This window comes from Sander vitreus, chromosome 21 (assembly GCF_031162955.1).
Source record: "Sander vitreus isolate 19-12246 chromosome 21, sanVit1, whole genome shotgun sequence".
Classification (NCBI taxonomy): domain Eukaryota; kingdom Metazoa; phylum Chordata; class Actinopteri; order Perciformes; family Percidae; genus Sander; species Sander vitreus.
Window position 1 is genome coordinate 16,195,513 of NC_135875.1, and position 15,058 is coordinate 16,210,570.

General features: G+C 43.9%; 1 protein-coding gene across 7 annotated transcripts in view; it reads left to right on the forward strand.

Moving 5' to 3' along the window:
• The window catches only part of raraa (retinoic acid receptor, alpha a), a 142,904-nt gene that overhangs the window by 122,404 nt on the left and 5,442 nt on the right, over nt 1-15,058 (forward strand). For all 7 annotated transcript variants that reach the window (XM_078278776.1, XM_078278777.1, XM_078278778.1 and 4 more), the window contains 2 exons: nt 5,123-5,271; nt 12,043-12,184. In XM_078278776.1, coding sequence (XP_078134902.1) covers nt 12,073-12,184 — 112 coding nt within the window. In that variant the 5' untranslated portion in view covers nt 5,123-5,271; nt 12,043-12,072. The remainder of the gene's footprint in view (nt 1-5,122; nt 5,272-12,042; nt 12,185-15,058) is intronic.

Consider the following 15,058-nt stretch of genomic DNA (forward strand, 5'->3'; position numbering starts at 1 on the left):
TAACTATCCCTGAGGCTGTTTCATTGGCCATCCCACTTCATTATTTTAACCAGACTTCAAAGTGAGCTTTAATGCAGCAGCCTGTGGCATGGTGGTCTGTCTGGTGTTTCCTCTCCTGCACAATCACTGCATGGAAAGACAAATGGACCTGTATATGTCCTGCCATGTAGCTTACACATGGCGAGTGTGTGTGTGTGTGTGTGTGTGTGTGTGTGTGTGTTGTGTGTCCGTGTGTCCGTGTGTCCAAATAACCTAATAGAAGCCAGGGGAACACAATGGTCTTCGTGATAGAGTAGGATTCAACAAAGTGGAAGACCCTGTCAAAGCCCTCCTTCTTCTCCTCCATACCCTCTGCCTTCATTTTCTCCACTTCTCTTTACCTCTATCCAGCCAGCCAACCAGCCAGTCTGCTAATGTAGTTAGCTTCCTCCTAATGATGGTGAAATCTCATTAATATGCTTCACAGCTGGGCCCAGTAACCAGTAGGGAAGAAGGTAATCAAATCTCAGAGGACTAACCCAGAGCTGAACCTCAAGAACTGCTCAGCAGCTCTGGGCCGAGACAGCAGAGTCTGGAGGCTTGATAATAGCCGCTGGGCTTGTGTGTTTGTGTGTCTCTTGGTCTGTGGTCTCAATGCCTTTTGAAGTGCTGATGTTAGCCAGGCTATCTTATGTCAATTTTACAACTCTGGCTAGTTCATCATCAGAATAGATTTAATTTCAGTCTTGCATATTTGTTCATTTAAGTCCAGGCATGCTGTAATTGCTTACGGAGGATGTGGCTGCGAGGGCGCGGCTTCTCTCTAAGTGCACTTGTGGCTCATGATGTATGCAAAGTGAATCTGAAGAGCGACATTACAGACCACTCACACTTGAACTTAATTAAATCACCAGTGCTTTGGCTCTGAGTTTGAGAACACCATGCCACATTAAGCTATTAAGATATCTGGGAGGCTGCACACGCACACATGTGCCCACACCGAGTGTATTTTACTTGTCTGCATATGTGAATATCAGAGGAGAGATCTAAGTAAATTAAATCTAGGTGCTTTGACGTGTTGGTCATTAAAATTTGGTTTTATGAGAAGTATGTTGTTAATTCATGGCCAACTCGCACATTGTTTAGACCAATTAATAACAATGAAATTCATAATTAGAAACATAATAATATTCAATACATCCAATACTTTAAATGTGCCAGAATGAGCAGAAAGGCTACTTTTCAGCCAGAGCCAGTGGTCAGATGTTAGAGAGACACACCCTCCTTTAAATGGACTTCTGCTGTTTAAATGCAGTGTCAGGTTGGTTTCCGCTGGTTACACCTGACGGCCTGTGCTGTGTCTGGGTCTGGTCTGACAGCATGCCAGGCTGTAGTCTTCAATCCAGCCTTGTGTCTGGCTAACAACAATTGCGGTGACCATAGGGTCCGTGCGGTGTGTGTTTCACCTCCTCACCAATAGCTTCCCTATCAGAGTACAATAGATTCCTTATCAGTACATCCTTACTGTTTTTCATTTAAACATTATTTTCAGGGTTGCAGGTTCCTGTGTCTGTATCCTGAAGCAAAGCAGCGTGTTATTTTCTATTCATGTTCCTCTCTCTTGGCTAAAGGAATGATATTCTAGCTGTAGCACAAGTATTAGTTACTGTGTTGACTTTGCAGGCTCTGGAGGGGCTCCGGCTTTGCCAGACTTGCACATTTCCAGCATTAATATGTTGCAAGGATATGGAAGGAAGCTCTCCAGGCGAGTGTGAGTCAGTTCTTCCAGTGTTTCTGCGTATGATTTGGTGGATCGCACAATAGGCAGGCTTGTATGATAGTTGGTGTTGATCAGAGCTTGGATGCAGGCTGGTGTTGAATAATGCCTGGGTGAGGGCCGCTGAAGGGCTAAGTAGCTCTGTCCTCTCTGCTGTGCCTTTCTGCCTCTCTGTCCACAGGCCTGCCATTGTTTTGCTCCATGCCTCAGCTTGACAAGGCTCCAGAATCCAGCCATTGTATTTAATTACAGTCGCCAGCCCCCTCACAGACTCTCGTCCTTGTGTCCCAGATTTCCATGGGTGCTCTCATTAAGACTACGCATTCTGTGTATGTGTGTGTGTGTGTGTGTGTGTGTGTGTGTAACTGACCGATGGGGCTTTTTAAATGGCTCCAGGAAAGCCCTAAGCCTGTGTAAATGTAGGCATGGATGCAGTTTTCATGTTTATGTGTTGGTGGGTGGCACATCTGTTTGTCTACTGAAGGAAGCTTTAACGTGGATGAATCGCTCTGTGGTCACTCTAATAATGAAGGGCTGTAATCAATCCACATCAAGAGAGGCAGAAGAGCACAGAAAACTGTGAATGTTTTTTTGCTTATGAGAAAATATGCCATGTTATATAAGGGCTGCTCTATTTAAGCGCAGTGACTGCATGGCCCAGTGGCATGGGCAAAGCTGGCCCGTAGTGACACCAGTAAAAGGACAATGAGAAGCAAGGGACGGAATCTCTCTCCCTTTCCTTCTCACACTCAGCCTCCCAGCTCACTTTGTGACTGAATCCTTTACCTCTTTTGCACAAAATGACCTCTCATTTTTCCTCCTCTACCACAGCAAAACAATATATTACTTGCAGTACAAGTACAGTATTATTACTTGCTATATGTATAACTCTCCTTGCTGGAAAATAGTATAATTCTTGTTTATGAGCATATATCCACACATTTCCTCAAATGTATGACTCATTTTCTGTAATCCTTTCTGAAATGAATAGTTCACACTTTGGCTCAACACATCAAAATACTCCCATTTGTAGTTTTTCAAGGCTTTAAATTCAATCCTGACAGCGGTTTGTGTCACAGACAAACTCGAGGGAGGAACACGAGTAAAGTAATAAATACAGCTTTGCTTTTACTCCCTGTGTGTTACCATTTTCTTTATCACTTCATCTGTTAGTGTTTTGTATTTCTGTCTTTAATTGCTCAAACACATCATACTTCTTTGTCTCGTCCACATCTTTGCCTTTTTGTGCCTCCCTGCTTTCCTCCCTTCAGCTTTGCCCTCCATCGTCTGAAAACTCTCTCTTCTTCTCCCCTGATATTGCAAATACCTTTTCTATGTCTTCACAAAATAATCTCTGTTTAATAAGCAAATAATAAGTCTCTCACTCAGGGCTGAGGTCCAAAGTTTCACCCCTTAACCCATATTAACCGATTTACACCAAAAGCTTGAAAAGGTTGTCACTGGTGTCAAAGTGGCATATGACATCTGGACCCTAATATAAGAAATGTCTTAATATCCTGGGCCTGATTGGGTGTCACTGTGTTGTCATTGGATATGCTGTGTGTTTTCCCGACTGCAGAGATAACACGCAGGTTTTGGAGAGGCTGGATTTTGGTGTACCGTGCTTCTGTCTGTTATTTTATCCAGGAAGCCTTGAACATATCTGGGCATCAGGTCTGTTAATTTTGGTTGTTCTGAATGTAATCTTCCCTTGCACCATCTGCTGCATGCACGTGGAGATTGGCAAGCAGAGACCAGCACATAGTCACTATAAAAGGATAGGAAAGCGTGCGTGGTTATGTGTGAGAGAAAGAGAGGTAGAAAAAAACGTTATCCTTGCTATTTATTGCCCAGTGTGCAGTTAGATTAGAGTTGTGTGTGTTGTTTCAGGATCCAATGCGAGCGTAGTGTTTGTCTGCGGGGCCGTCACGTGGAGTATGTTCCCAGCTGTACTACGGACCTGCTGAACCAGCCCAATCTGTTAAATATAGAGGGCTTATTTACACACTGAGCTGCAGGCGGCTCCTGAGCTGCTTGTCAACCTCCCCAATCCCTCTTCTGTTGAGCTGTTGTGCAAAACTGCACACATGCGTAAAATATGATACCTGTATGGATATGGACAGAATTCCGTACTGTAGTCAAAGTTCTTGAAGTGCATCTTATTTTCTTAAATGAAAAAAAAACAACTCAGGCATAATATTGGCATCAGTATAAAAAACTGGTTACAAAACACACATGCTGGCTCAAAAAGGCACCATTTAAAAACAGGATTATACACTTCTAGTCAGCCATAGGCCACAGGGTGCAGGTCTCCGCTGTGAATGTGTGTTTTTATGTTTGATTAAAGAGCCGTGTTTTGCAACACACAGGATATTGAGGTCAAAGTCCAATACATATTACATGAAGGCAACAGCAGGTTACTTCCCTACAATCCTGGACTGCTTTTGTTTACTATGTACGAGCACATCAAATATGGGAGCCTGCAAAGCGCTCACATGTTGTTTGGTTTGTCATATTAGTGCTTATTGGATGAAGACGGAGCATATTCAGCCTCTTCCTGTTCCCTGGTCTGATATTGAATAAGAGGGAATTAGTTGTGTGTTTGGTTGGGAAAGGTAAACACGTTTTCAAAGACCTGTCTTGCTTGGTCAGAAGCAGTGAGAAGTATGCTTAGCCTCGTCTGCGCTATTTGTTGTTCTTGATTGGCGCAGTGTATCTTTTATCCTTTATTTTCAAGCCTTCATACTTAAAAAAAGACTGCACAATTTCTGAATACTGTAAATAAAAGCATAATGCCGTGCATTAGAGGAGAAAACCTGCTGTCTTTGAGCCCTGCTAGCAAAGCAGCCTCTAGCTGTAACACTCAATACACACAAGCCATAATTTCAGCAGTAAATAATAATACTCTGCAGAGGCTGGTTTCATTGGTGTTTGATGATCTGTGTGTGTGTGTGTGTGTGTGTGTGTGTGTGTGTGTGTGTGTGTGTGTGTGTGTGTGTGTGTGTGTGTGTGTGTGTGTGTGTGTGTAAGTGTTTGTTCTGTAAAGATTTTTATTAAGTCTTTCCTGTGGCGGATCTGAAAAGAAAATGTCTGATCAAGAAGTTGTCCTTGCTGTTTTTTTTTCTTTTCCTTTCTAACACATTGTTTCTAGAAAGTGAATAAGTTTCCCTTCTGGTGATTTGTATTAGATGTTGTGTGTGTGTGTGTGTGTGTGTGTGTGTGTGTGTGTGTGTGTGTGTGTGTGTGCGCACATGAGATTTAGTGTTTATCCCACTGATATCGATTAATGCTGCATGTCTGTCAGCGCTCCATCTGATAGTGTTCACTAACCCCCCCTCCCCTGTTGTTGCTCTTTCCTGTCCACAGCGATAGAGACCCAGAGTACCAGCTCAGAGGAGATAGTGCCCAGCCCGCCCTCACCTCCCCCGCCACCCCGTGTCTACAAGCCCTGCTTTGTGTGCCAGGACAAGTCCTCAGGGTACCACTATGGTGTCAGCGCCTGTGAGGGCTGCAAGGTAAGACTTCTTGCCTTCCTCTGAATCTGCCAAGCAAGCAAGACGTTTCGTCAATCTTGTAACCTTCGTGTGATTTGTGGGGGGGGACAATACGCTCACATGATCTTCACAGGCTAAGCTGAGAAGATGAAAAAGATAAAGCACATCATTTTGAGTATTTCACATCCTTTTGGGGTTTTTCATTGTTTAATGCTGGAATGTAAAGTTGGAAATGAGTCAAAATGGACTACGTTTTCATGGGGAATCAACATTGGTTGCTTTATTGAGTTGCCTAATCATCAATATAACCTGGACAACATGCAATTGCCTATTTCAACACAAAAAAAATACTATATCGGTGCACATTGTACACTGTGCACAAGATAATGTATATGATGGACCTGCGTCCAATCATGAGCAGTATGTGAAACTTTGTCATGCAGCTTTACTCTAACCGTCTGCTGACGTGTCCATATCGGCCGTCTGTTATCAATACCTCCATGTTATACAGGTGCTGAAGAGGCCTTATAACCCCCATCTGCTCTGTTATCAGTTGATAGTTGTTGCTGCATGCATACATGCTCTCCTGCTAGTGTGAGCACACATACCTCTTTATCTTGCTGCTCCCAAGGGGACAGAGCCAGAGTTGTGTAAGCTCAGAGGAGGATAGAGATGAGGTGGAGGTGTCATCCCCCCTCTCTCTCCCCCGTTTCCTGTCTCTCCTCAGCTGTTATAAATAAAGGACAATCCCTAAAAAATATCTTCTAGAGATGAGGTGGAGGGATCTGTGGAATCTAATGTAATCTCACTTCCAGGTGCAAACCTTCAATATCCACAATGTCAACATTTCACAAACTCGTTTTCTTTTGCTTGGCGGTCATGCATTGAAAGATAGGGGGGTTCTGGTGGAGGAATAACAAGGATAGCACTCGCCCTGGAGTGTCGGTCAGAAAATCCTAGACAGGAGACAGGATGGAGCTTAATTTAGTGAGTGATTTGTCCTCAATACAGCACAGCAATACAATATATGTAATTATGACATGCATCAAAGGTATGTGTGTGGTCTGAAAAATAAATAGAAATGAAAATATACACATATGAGTTTAGCCATAACTACCAATAATTTAACTGGGCTTTTCTGATAATGTAAACACTAACAGCAATAACAATCAAGCATACTACTATCAATAGGCATGCTAACACTCCTATCAGTATCAATACTACCGAAATCAAAGACCCGCTGACCCTGTAGCTTGGCCAAATTAAATAAGGCAGTGCCAGTAACACTGCGTTCTTTCGAGAGTGCAATAACTGGTAATTGGTACACAATATGATATCCATAAACAGAAACATGATTACAGAATGTATAATCAAGTATCTTGATGCAGCTTAGCAGTGCCATCAACACGTGACAGTATTTATCATAAACAGAATTAACGTCACAGCTAGCCTAAATTACACATGCTAATCATGTCTGGAAACTCCCTGAGAGTTTATCAATTAACTTAACTCAGAGAACTGTCCATAGTCAGAAACAAGTCCATCCTCAGTCTCAATATTATGACAAGAGCATACAGCTTACTGATGAGACATTCACGCACACAGGAAAGACGACAAAACATGGCAGGTAATCAAAGGAAAAGTCCTTGATGTGCATGCACGCACCACCAACTGAGAAGTCCGCATCACCAATCTCAAGTCCGAACCCAAACATGAGTATGTAAATCCTAACAGCCCTGTGTATAGCAAGTGGAGGTAGGGAGTGGTTCTATGAAAGCAGGCAGGCAGGCAGGGGGGTGCTGTTGGTGACAGGTGCCTGCTAGACCCTTTGACTTATCGACCGTGGAGCCAATACTGTGGTCTGTATGTGTTGCCATATGCGCAGAGATAGAAGTGCTGCGAGAGGAAGGGGGGTAGAGCAGAGCGAAAGGAGGCAGCAGCAGTTAAAAAAACAGTAAGAAAGGGCAGGAATTCAGAAGGAATGTAGAAATGCAGACAAAACTACACAAATATGGGAGAAACTGCAGGGAGTGAGATAGTGGGATTGCGAGAGCAGACTGGGCTCTGGGAGGCATGAACAGCTAAAAAGAGAGAAGTGGGGATGGTTGAAGGGGCAGCAGATTAGGCGGACAGCTGAACTCATTGACACCAAAAGAAAGACGCACCAGAGCACAGGGCGGGGGGTGAGGTGGAAAATGAGTAAAGAATGCACACAAGGACGAGGGCACAGGGAAGTAAGGATTCATACATACAAACACGTAACCCTTAAAACCAAACCCTCCCCGTGCTCCATGAAACTCAACCTGCTCCCCAAACGCCACTTATAAAAAGTTAACAAAGTAAGAAGAGGCTGACCCCTGTGCTGTTTTCTATGGGAAACCACACTGGCTGCTGGCTGTGTTTGAAATATCTGCAAATTTGATTTCCCCAAATTTAAAGTCATACCATTTTTGATAATCGTCTTTTTTAGTTTTGACAGGTTTTGTATGTAGACATGCTTAGACCGAAGTCAAGTTATTTACTTACCTCATATCAAATCTATTCTTGACTGTCTAGGCTAGACAAGTGTGTGTGTGTGTGTGTGTGTCTGTGTGTGCGCGCGCATGCACGTGTGTGTACTGAGAGAGGCTAAGCATGAGTGTGTGAGAGACAGGGAAGATGGTGCATAGTTGCCTTGTCCAAATAATGTGTAGTATGTGTGATGTACTAAATCTTTTCTAACATAATTGTGTTTTATTAGATTTTGTGTTTCTAAACAGTTTAGCATGGGCAGGAAATGTGACCGTGGGAAAACTTTGATTGTTTATTTTTTTTCCAGGTGCTTACATGTATTAAAAAGCATCAACTTTGGTCTCAAAAGGTCATTTCAAGTCCCCAAGTGCTTTTAATTGTGTCACCTTAACAGTGCTCCCCATTGTCTAATATCATCGAATTAAATAGCTAAATCACAGCCCCCGGTGAGATTGTGTGTGTGTGTGTGTGTGTGTGTGTGTGTGTGTGTGTGTGTGTGTGTGTGTCCAATATAGAAGTATGAAATCTGCTCTGTGGTTAGTGTCGGTGTTAAACCTCATGTCGCCTCAAGCAGAGGCATTAGTTGTGTCGTTATTCTCTTCACATCTTTACATGTAGTTTGTCAGTGACGTCGATCATAGACAAAGGCGGCATTTAAAAGGAATTAAACACACAACAGCCTGACACTTGCTAATGGCAGGTCAAAACTCTGTAACAGCTTGAGAAACACAGAAGGAGGTCAAACAATAGACGAGCTGTGAACGTGAGTAATTAGTTTCTCCTTAGTGATCACAGTGTTGTTCTCTCTGACAGCTCAGAAACAGTATCAGAATTGACACTGTAATTAGCATTTTAAGGCCATTGTGCACTGAGAATATAGCTGTTGTTTTAATTCATCAGCCAACAATTATTGGGCTGTGCATATTATTTTTTAGAACGATGACAACTTCATTCAGAAGTTTTAGCATCAGTTGCTGACACGCTCTCTCTGCTCCCTGGAACTGGCCCTGCTTTGATTTAGGATTCATTTCACCTCATTTCATGTCACTGCCACCAAAGAACACAACAATTTATCATCAAATATTATAATCAGGGGTGACCTCTAGCTCACCCAGTAAGTTGTATGTTGGCTGAGTCCTGCAGCGGCGCAGGGTTCGAATCCGACCTGCTGCCCTTTGCTGCGTATCATCCCCCATCTCTCTCCCCCTTTCATGTCTATCCACTTTCAAATAAAGGGAAAAGTCCCAACAAAAAAAAATATTATAATCATTAGGAATGTTGGCTAAAACTATGAAAATATCCTTAGTTCAGCAGCTAGTCCCCTGTCAATGAGCCGGGTGTCTGCCCACTCAACAGCCGCAGTGCTTATTTGAAAAATTCAGGATGCCTTCATCGTATCTCTGACTTCAGAGGAGATGACTTGGCATCGCATACTCAATAATTCAACGCTACAGGCATGTGAATGTATATGGTTGTCTCATCTGAGACTGGGGTAAATCGAGGGTTAGCAGCGCTAGCTTTGCTGCAGCATGTCAAACTACAAAGGCATTTCCTGGGGGCTGCAGCGAACAGAGGAAACAGGAGGGGGATGTTGAGCTCTGCTACTTGGAGACAGCTCATTCGTTTGTTGTTTAAGTTCTACCGCCTGCATATACTCACCGGCATTGCACTTCTTTTCCCCTCCAGATATTAACACTTAAACATTAAATATGCATGTCCACCCCCTCATGTTTATGTTTTTGTCTTGAAGGCACGGCAGCGCGCAGCAGGCGCTCCCTCCTCCTGGTATCTGCTGCAATGGGAGGGAAGTGTAACCATATTTCTAGAATTCCCAACCGCCACTTTTAGCAAGAATGTTACCTATTTGCTGTGTTTTTCAGCCCTCTTACCAAGCATCCGTCTTTACTAATGTGTGGGCTGTAGCAATAGCTGCTCTGTAATAAAGGCAGGGGCACACACACATACGCACATGCACAGTGGGAGGCTGGGAACGCACTCTTAATCTGGGCACAGTGTGAAAGTCACGTAAGAGAGGATTCCTGTGCTTCCCTGTGACCTCGCCAACCCCCACCCCCCCCGCTTCCCTCTTAATAAAGCATTTCATCACACACATGCAAAGTAGAAGGCACTGACACACTCATAAATGCACAGCTCATAACGCACGCCAGGTAGACAGCTGTGAATTCAAGAGCACATGACAATCATGTATGTGCTGTTACCTTTCAGTCCTCTTTTTCATCCCTCCCTCTCCCTGCTTCTTGCAGCTCTCATCTCCTCTGAACACTGCAGGGTGGCTGACAGGCCCGCTGAGGGCTCTTGTCGCTGGGTGGATTAAGCGGTGATACAAAAAGAGGCTTAAGGGCCGCAGGAAGCAATGACTCCAAAAAGAAGGAGAGGGGCGGGGGGGCAGGACCAACCGACTGGCCCACGAGCCGGCAGCAGCGGCCAATTCGGGAGGTGCAGCGAGAGGGCACCTGGGCCTGGTGTTGCGTGGGGGGAGTGGGTTAATCCCCTGTGACACTGGGGTCAGGGTCAGGGCACCGGCGGCTCAATGGGGACATGATACACGCATACACACACAAAGACCCCAGACTTTTTAGCATCAGCAGCTAGAATTAACATCAAAATACTAGCCTTGTTCTCTCTACTTTGTTGTTTGTTCAGGCCCCCCTGTTTTGTTGGGAGACCGCAGGTCTCCTCAGAGGAGTTTGTAGGAATCTAAGGAGGTACCAAACCTTTTATTTCTAGGCTGATAATGGTGCGTGAAAAACAGGACTGTGATTGGAATTTTTAACCCATCACTAAAAATGTATTTTATGCGGCAACCGGTTGCAAAGCAGATATGAGGCCTTGATGAAATCCGGACTAAGGTTAGATGATGTGACCCTCTGAGGATTGAAACGCTTCCTCTAGCAGCCTGTAATCAAAACTATCGCCCGCACTGGTGCCTTGCTCAAACAGATATGTGACAAACTGCAATTCCTCCTCATGGTTCATTAAAAGCCTGAATCACTTCCACTCTGTGGTGGTGGATGGGAGAAGTGAGAAGAGGCTGGTGATCCGGGAGGGACAAATTGCGGGCTTACTGTATGTCCACTGGCCATCTGTCGGCTAGCAAAGCTAATCCCTTGGCATGGGACGGGCCCCTTCGGCAGCCACCCTACCTCCCTCTCTCCCTAGCTAGTCCCGCCCACCCTCCTTCCCACCAAAACATAACCCATGTCCAACTGCGTCACATCAATACTGACGCTGACCTGTATTACACTTGTCCCGAGCCCTGCTTGCAGAGTACTCAGAGGCTAATTTGCATTAACCTATTTTTTTATTTTTTTATCTTTTTGACACACAAGGGATGTTTGAGCACTAGGGCCACAGAGGTTAACATTGATTTTCTGGGGGTGCGTGGCATTAAGGAGAATCTGAGTTGCCATGCATGGCTTTTTTGTAATCTTATCTATCAGGGAGAGATAATTTGCTCTTGTTTCTATGTCTTGCTTTTGTGCAATAAAAACATAGTTAGCCTCCCCAAAAATCTCTCATTCCAGCTCAGTGATCAAAGATGAGCTCATTATAATTTGTCCTCTACCTCATGGACTACATTTTAAAATGCTTTTTCTTTGATCTAGTTCAGTTACAAAGGGAAATGCAGGAAAAGAGGGATTTCTTTTCAGCCTGTTATCTCTCTGTATGTTTCTCTCTAATAATACGCGCTTGGCCTGGATCTAGAATTGCTTATTTCTGGCTGTGTAAACTGGGCCATGGTTATATGGCACCCAGTAACCCTGTGCCTTTTGCCCCAAAAGCCTGTGGACCTGAAACATCTCCAAAATAAAATACTTTGTGTTGTGGTGGCCCTCACTGAGCAGGTGGGCGTCACTATTAGTCTCTGGCCAGATTATGTCATGGAATTAGCCTTTAAAGGACCTGTTGTAACTATTTGGTTTATTGCCTTTTTAACTCTAGCTGCATATGACCATTTTGCATGGCCTCTTTCATTCTTTTAACCTTGCAAGTAGTTTAGTTGTTGGGAACTGTATGAAAATAATAATCATAAATCATAAACATGATCAACATATGAGGCCAGTGTTTGCAAAAGGCAACCAGAGCAGTAATGTTGATATATAACCATACGCAGGGCCGACATGCAACAACAAACAGCACAACTCCATTTGCCAAGTAATTTAGCTATTTGCATCCCTGTAGTCATATTTCCCTCACACTTCTTTTGCCAGCCATCCCCCTGTCCTCATCTCCTCATCTCTCTGCCTTCCTGTCACACAGGGCTTCTTTCGGAGAAGCATCCAGAAGAACATGGTGTACACTTGTCACCGGGAGAAGAACTGCATCATCAACAAAGTCACCCGCAACCGCTGCCAGTACTGTCGGCTGCAGAAGTGCCTGGAAGTCGGGATGTCCAAGGAATGTGAGTATAAAAACTGTGTTGTCCAGAACTCCCTCCTCCAACAGGGCTCTTAAGACCAAGCACAGATCTCATCATAGTTGTTTAATCCCAGAAGAGTTAGCATGATTGTTACCACTGCAGGAAGTCCTAAGCTAAAGGAGCATTTGATGACATTTGTTCCACTTGCATAAGCGCTCCAAATTGATGCACACACATATCAGCTTTGGTGGGGATTCAAGTGTGAATGTTGCACTTGATTCATCATTTATTTACGACTGCACTGGGGGGAGACCCCATCCTGTCAGTTTTCCGCATTTTTCTGAGAAAATTCTAATGACCTGTGGTGATACCAAAACAAAGTCAAAGGGAAATCAAAGCTGTTGCTAATAATTCCTCACACATTGAGGCTTTTAGTTGGTTTTTGTTTTGTTTTGTTTTGTTTGAAGAGAATATCCACTGTAAAAGCGAGACAAAGGGCAGCCGTGATGCACACTGGCAATAACAGTCAGGGTGTCGCCAGGCTTGGCAGGCCTCTGTGATGAATATGTTCTCACCTGCCGAGAGTGAAAGAGCAGGCGTCTGCTCCCATCATTGCACCCCGGGGGCTGTGTGAACACACACTTTTGCGAGCGTGCACACACACACACACACACACACACACACACACACACACACACACACACACACACACACATATGCCCAGGCAGTCAAGACTTGATAAAGTAATTGGAAGAGGTGTGAACACAGAGAACTCAGAGGACAGCAGGGTTTTTACCTCAGCCCGATCCCATGACACACTCTGTTATACACACAGACACACACTTGCTATCGTTTTACACATTACCATAATGGTGTGTATGGGACGCATTTGTACTCGTGAATACTAATAGATGCTTAGTAATAGAACTTGTAAGCATATGCAGACAGGAAGTGTAGCACCTCTCCTCCTCTCACAGGCCTGTTTAAACTCATATGCAGACAACCTCCATTGCTCTATCCCTCTCTGCCTCCTGTCTTCCCAGCGCTATTTACCTCATCTTTCTGGTACAGCGAGTGCAGGGAGCACTCCCCATGCCACAGCACTGTGGCTTACAGTAAAAGAAGTTATCCTCTGAGCTCCTGAGCTCTTTACCTTTGAATGGGGCCATTAATCATGGTTAGAAGGATCACAGCAGCCAGCTCTTTTACACACACACACACACACACACACACACACACACACACACACACACACACACACACACACACACAACAGGGGAAATAATTGGAGTTGGAGAGCCATCTAGTGGTGAATAAGTGAGTACTGAACTGAAGTCTGAAGTCAAAACAGCTAAAATTGTTTTTTTGAATGGAATAGAGGCTTGACATTTTTTATTATCGGATAGGTTTCAAGCCACCTTTGCTCAACTGCTTTTAGTTTAACAGTAATGCCTTTTTCTGATTGCGGTCATTTTGTGCAGAGTGTGCCGAATGCTGGTCTTGTGTCCTCAGCAGTGACTTTGGCGAGTGAAACTGGTCTGGGCTGGTGAGGAAGGAGAGGCTGGCCATCTGGGGCCAGCAGGGAGTCTCACTGCCTCTCTCTCTCTCTCACACACACACACACACACACACACACACACACACACACACACACACACACACAGAAATACATGCTTGTGCATAATTTCATGCACATACTCAAATTATGCACATGCAAAGTAACAAACAAACTGATATGAAAAAAAAATGCTTTAACAGAAATGCACTCCGACAGCTCCACTTAAACACAATACACTCTCTGTCACACATACACACACACACACACACACAGAAGGTGGACCCCCTGCAGGAGCTGGGGGATGTCTGGGTGACCTTGTGTCTGTCGGCAGACAGCTCCAGACGACCGTGCCAGGCCTGCTGCCAGGTGGCAATGCCAAGCAAGACGGCATCAGAAGGAGGGAGGAGGGGGGGTGTTAGGAGCAAGTGGACGGTTACAAGGGAAACGCCTGTAAGCCTGGTGCCACATTATCATCAACCTGACAGTGTGTGGTTAAAGAAGACCAAAACTTGTGGTCAAAATGAAGGTTAACATACAATAAATCACAAAAGAAAATAAAGTTCACAATCATATTTAGATGGCTAAAACATTTTTCCTTTTTATTTATTTATTTATTTTAAATACAACATAGTCTTCAGGCCTCTACGAATAGAATATATATTTTAATACTATCTGAGACGGTAAAACTTTGCTTGAAATGCTAACAGCTAACAGTCAACTTGCAGAGATTGCAAGTTGACTTTGCTTTGTTTAAAGAGTTACAACCCTAAAAGGTTGTGAATGACTGGATTCTGGAGCAGCATATATATATATATATATATATATATATATCTATATATATATATATCTGAGTCCCCTTATTTACAGTCTTTATGCTAAGCTAACCCGCTGTTCCTGCTTAATCCTTTATCCACATGACTTTAGAATGGTATCAATCTTCTCCTCTAACTCTCTGCAAAAAGAAATATATATATATATATAGGATGCCATATTTTAAGCAAATTTTAGCTAAAGTAACTTAATTCCCACTGCTGACACATTTTAAGTCATCTTTGTGCATCAGGGATGATCATATTGTTCAGTTACACAATCCTTGTACAAACAGAATTTACGTTGGTGCGTTCAGACCAGCTCCCATACCTCTGTACTTTCCTCCCTTTATCATCTCCCCCCCCCCCATAAAGCTATCGCCCACATCTTCCTCGAGGAAGGTGTTATTCAGCGATAGAAAAAAGTAATAAAAGTAAAATAAGATGAAGAAAAAGAATGATGGAACAGCGCAAGGGGAGGATAACATCAGCCAGAAAGGCAGGATAGCAGAGAAAGATGAAGGCTGTGAGAGGAAAGAGTATTGAACT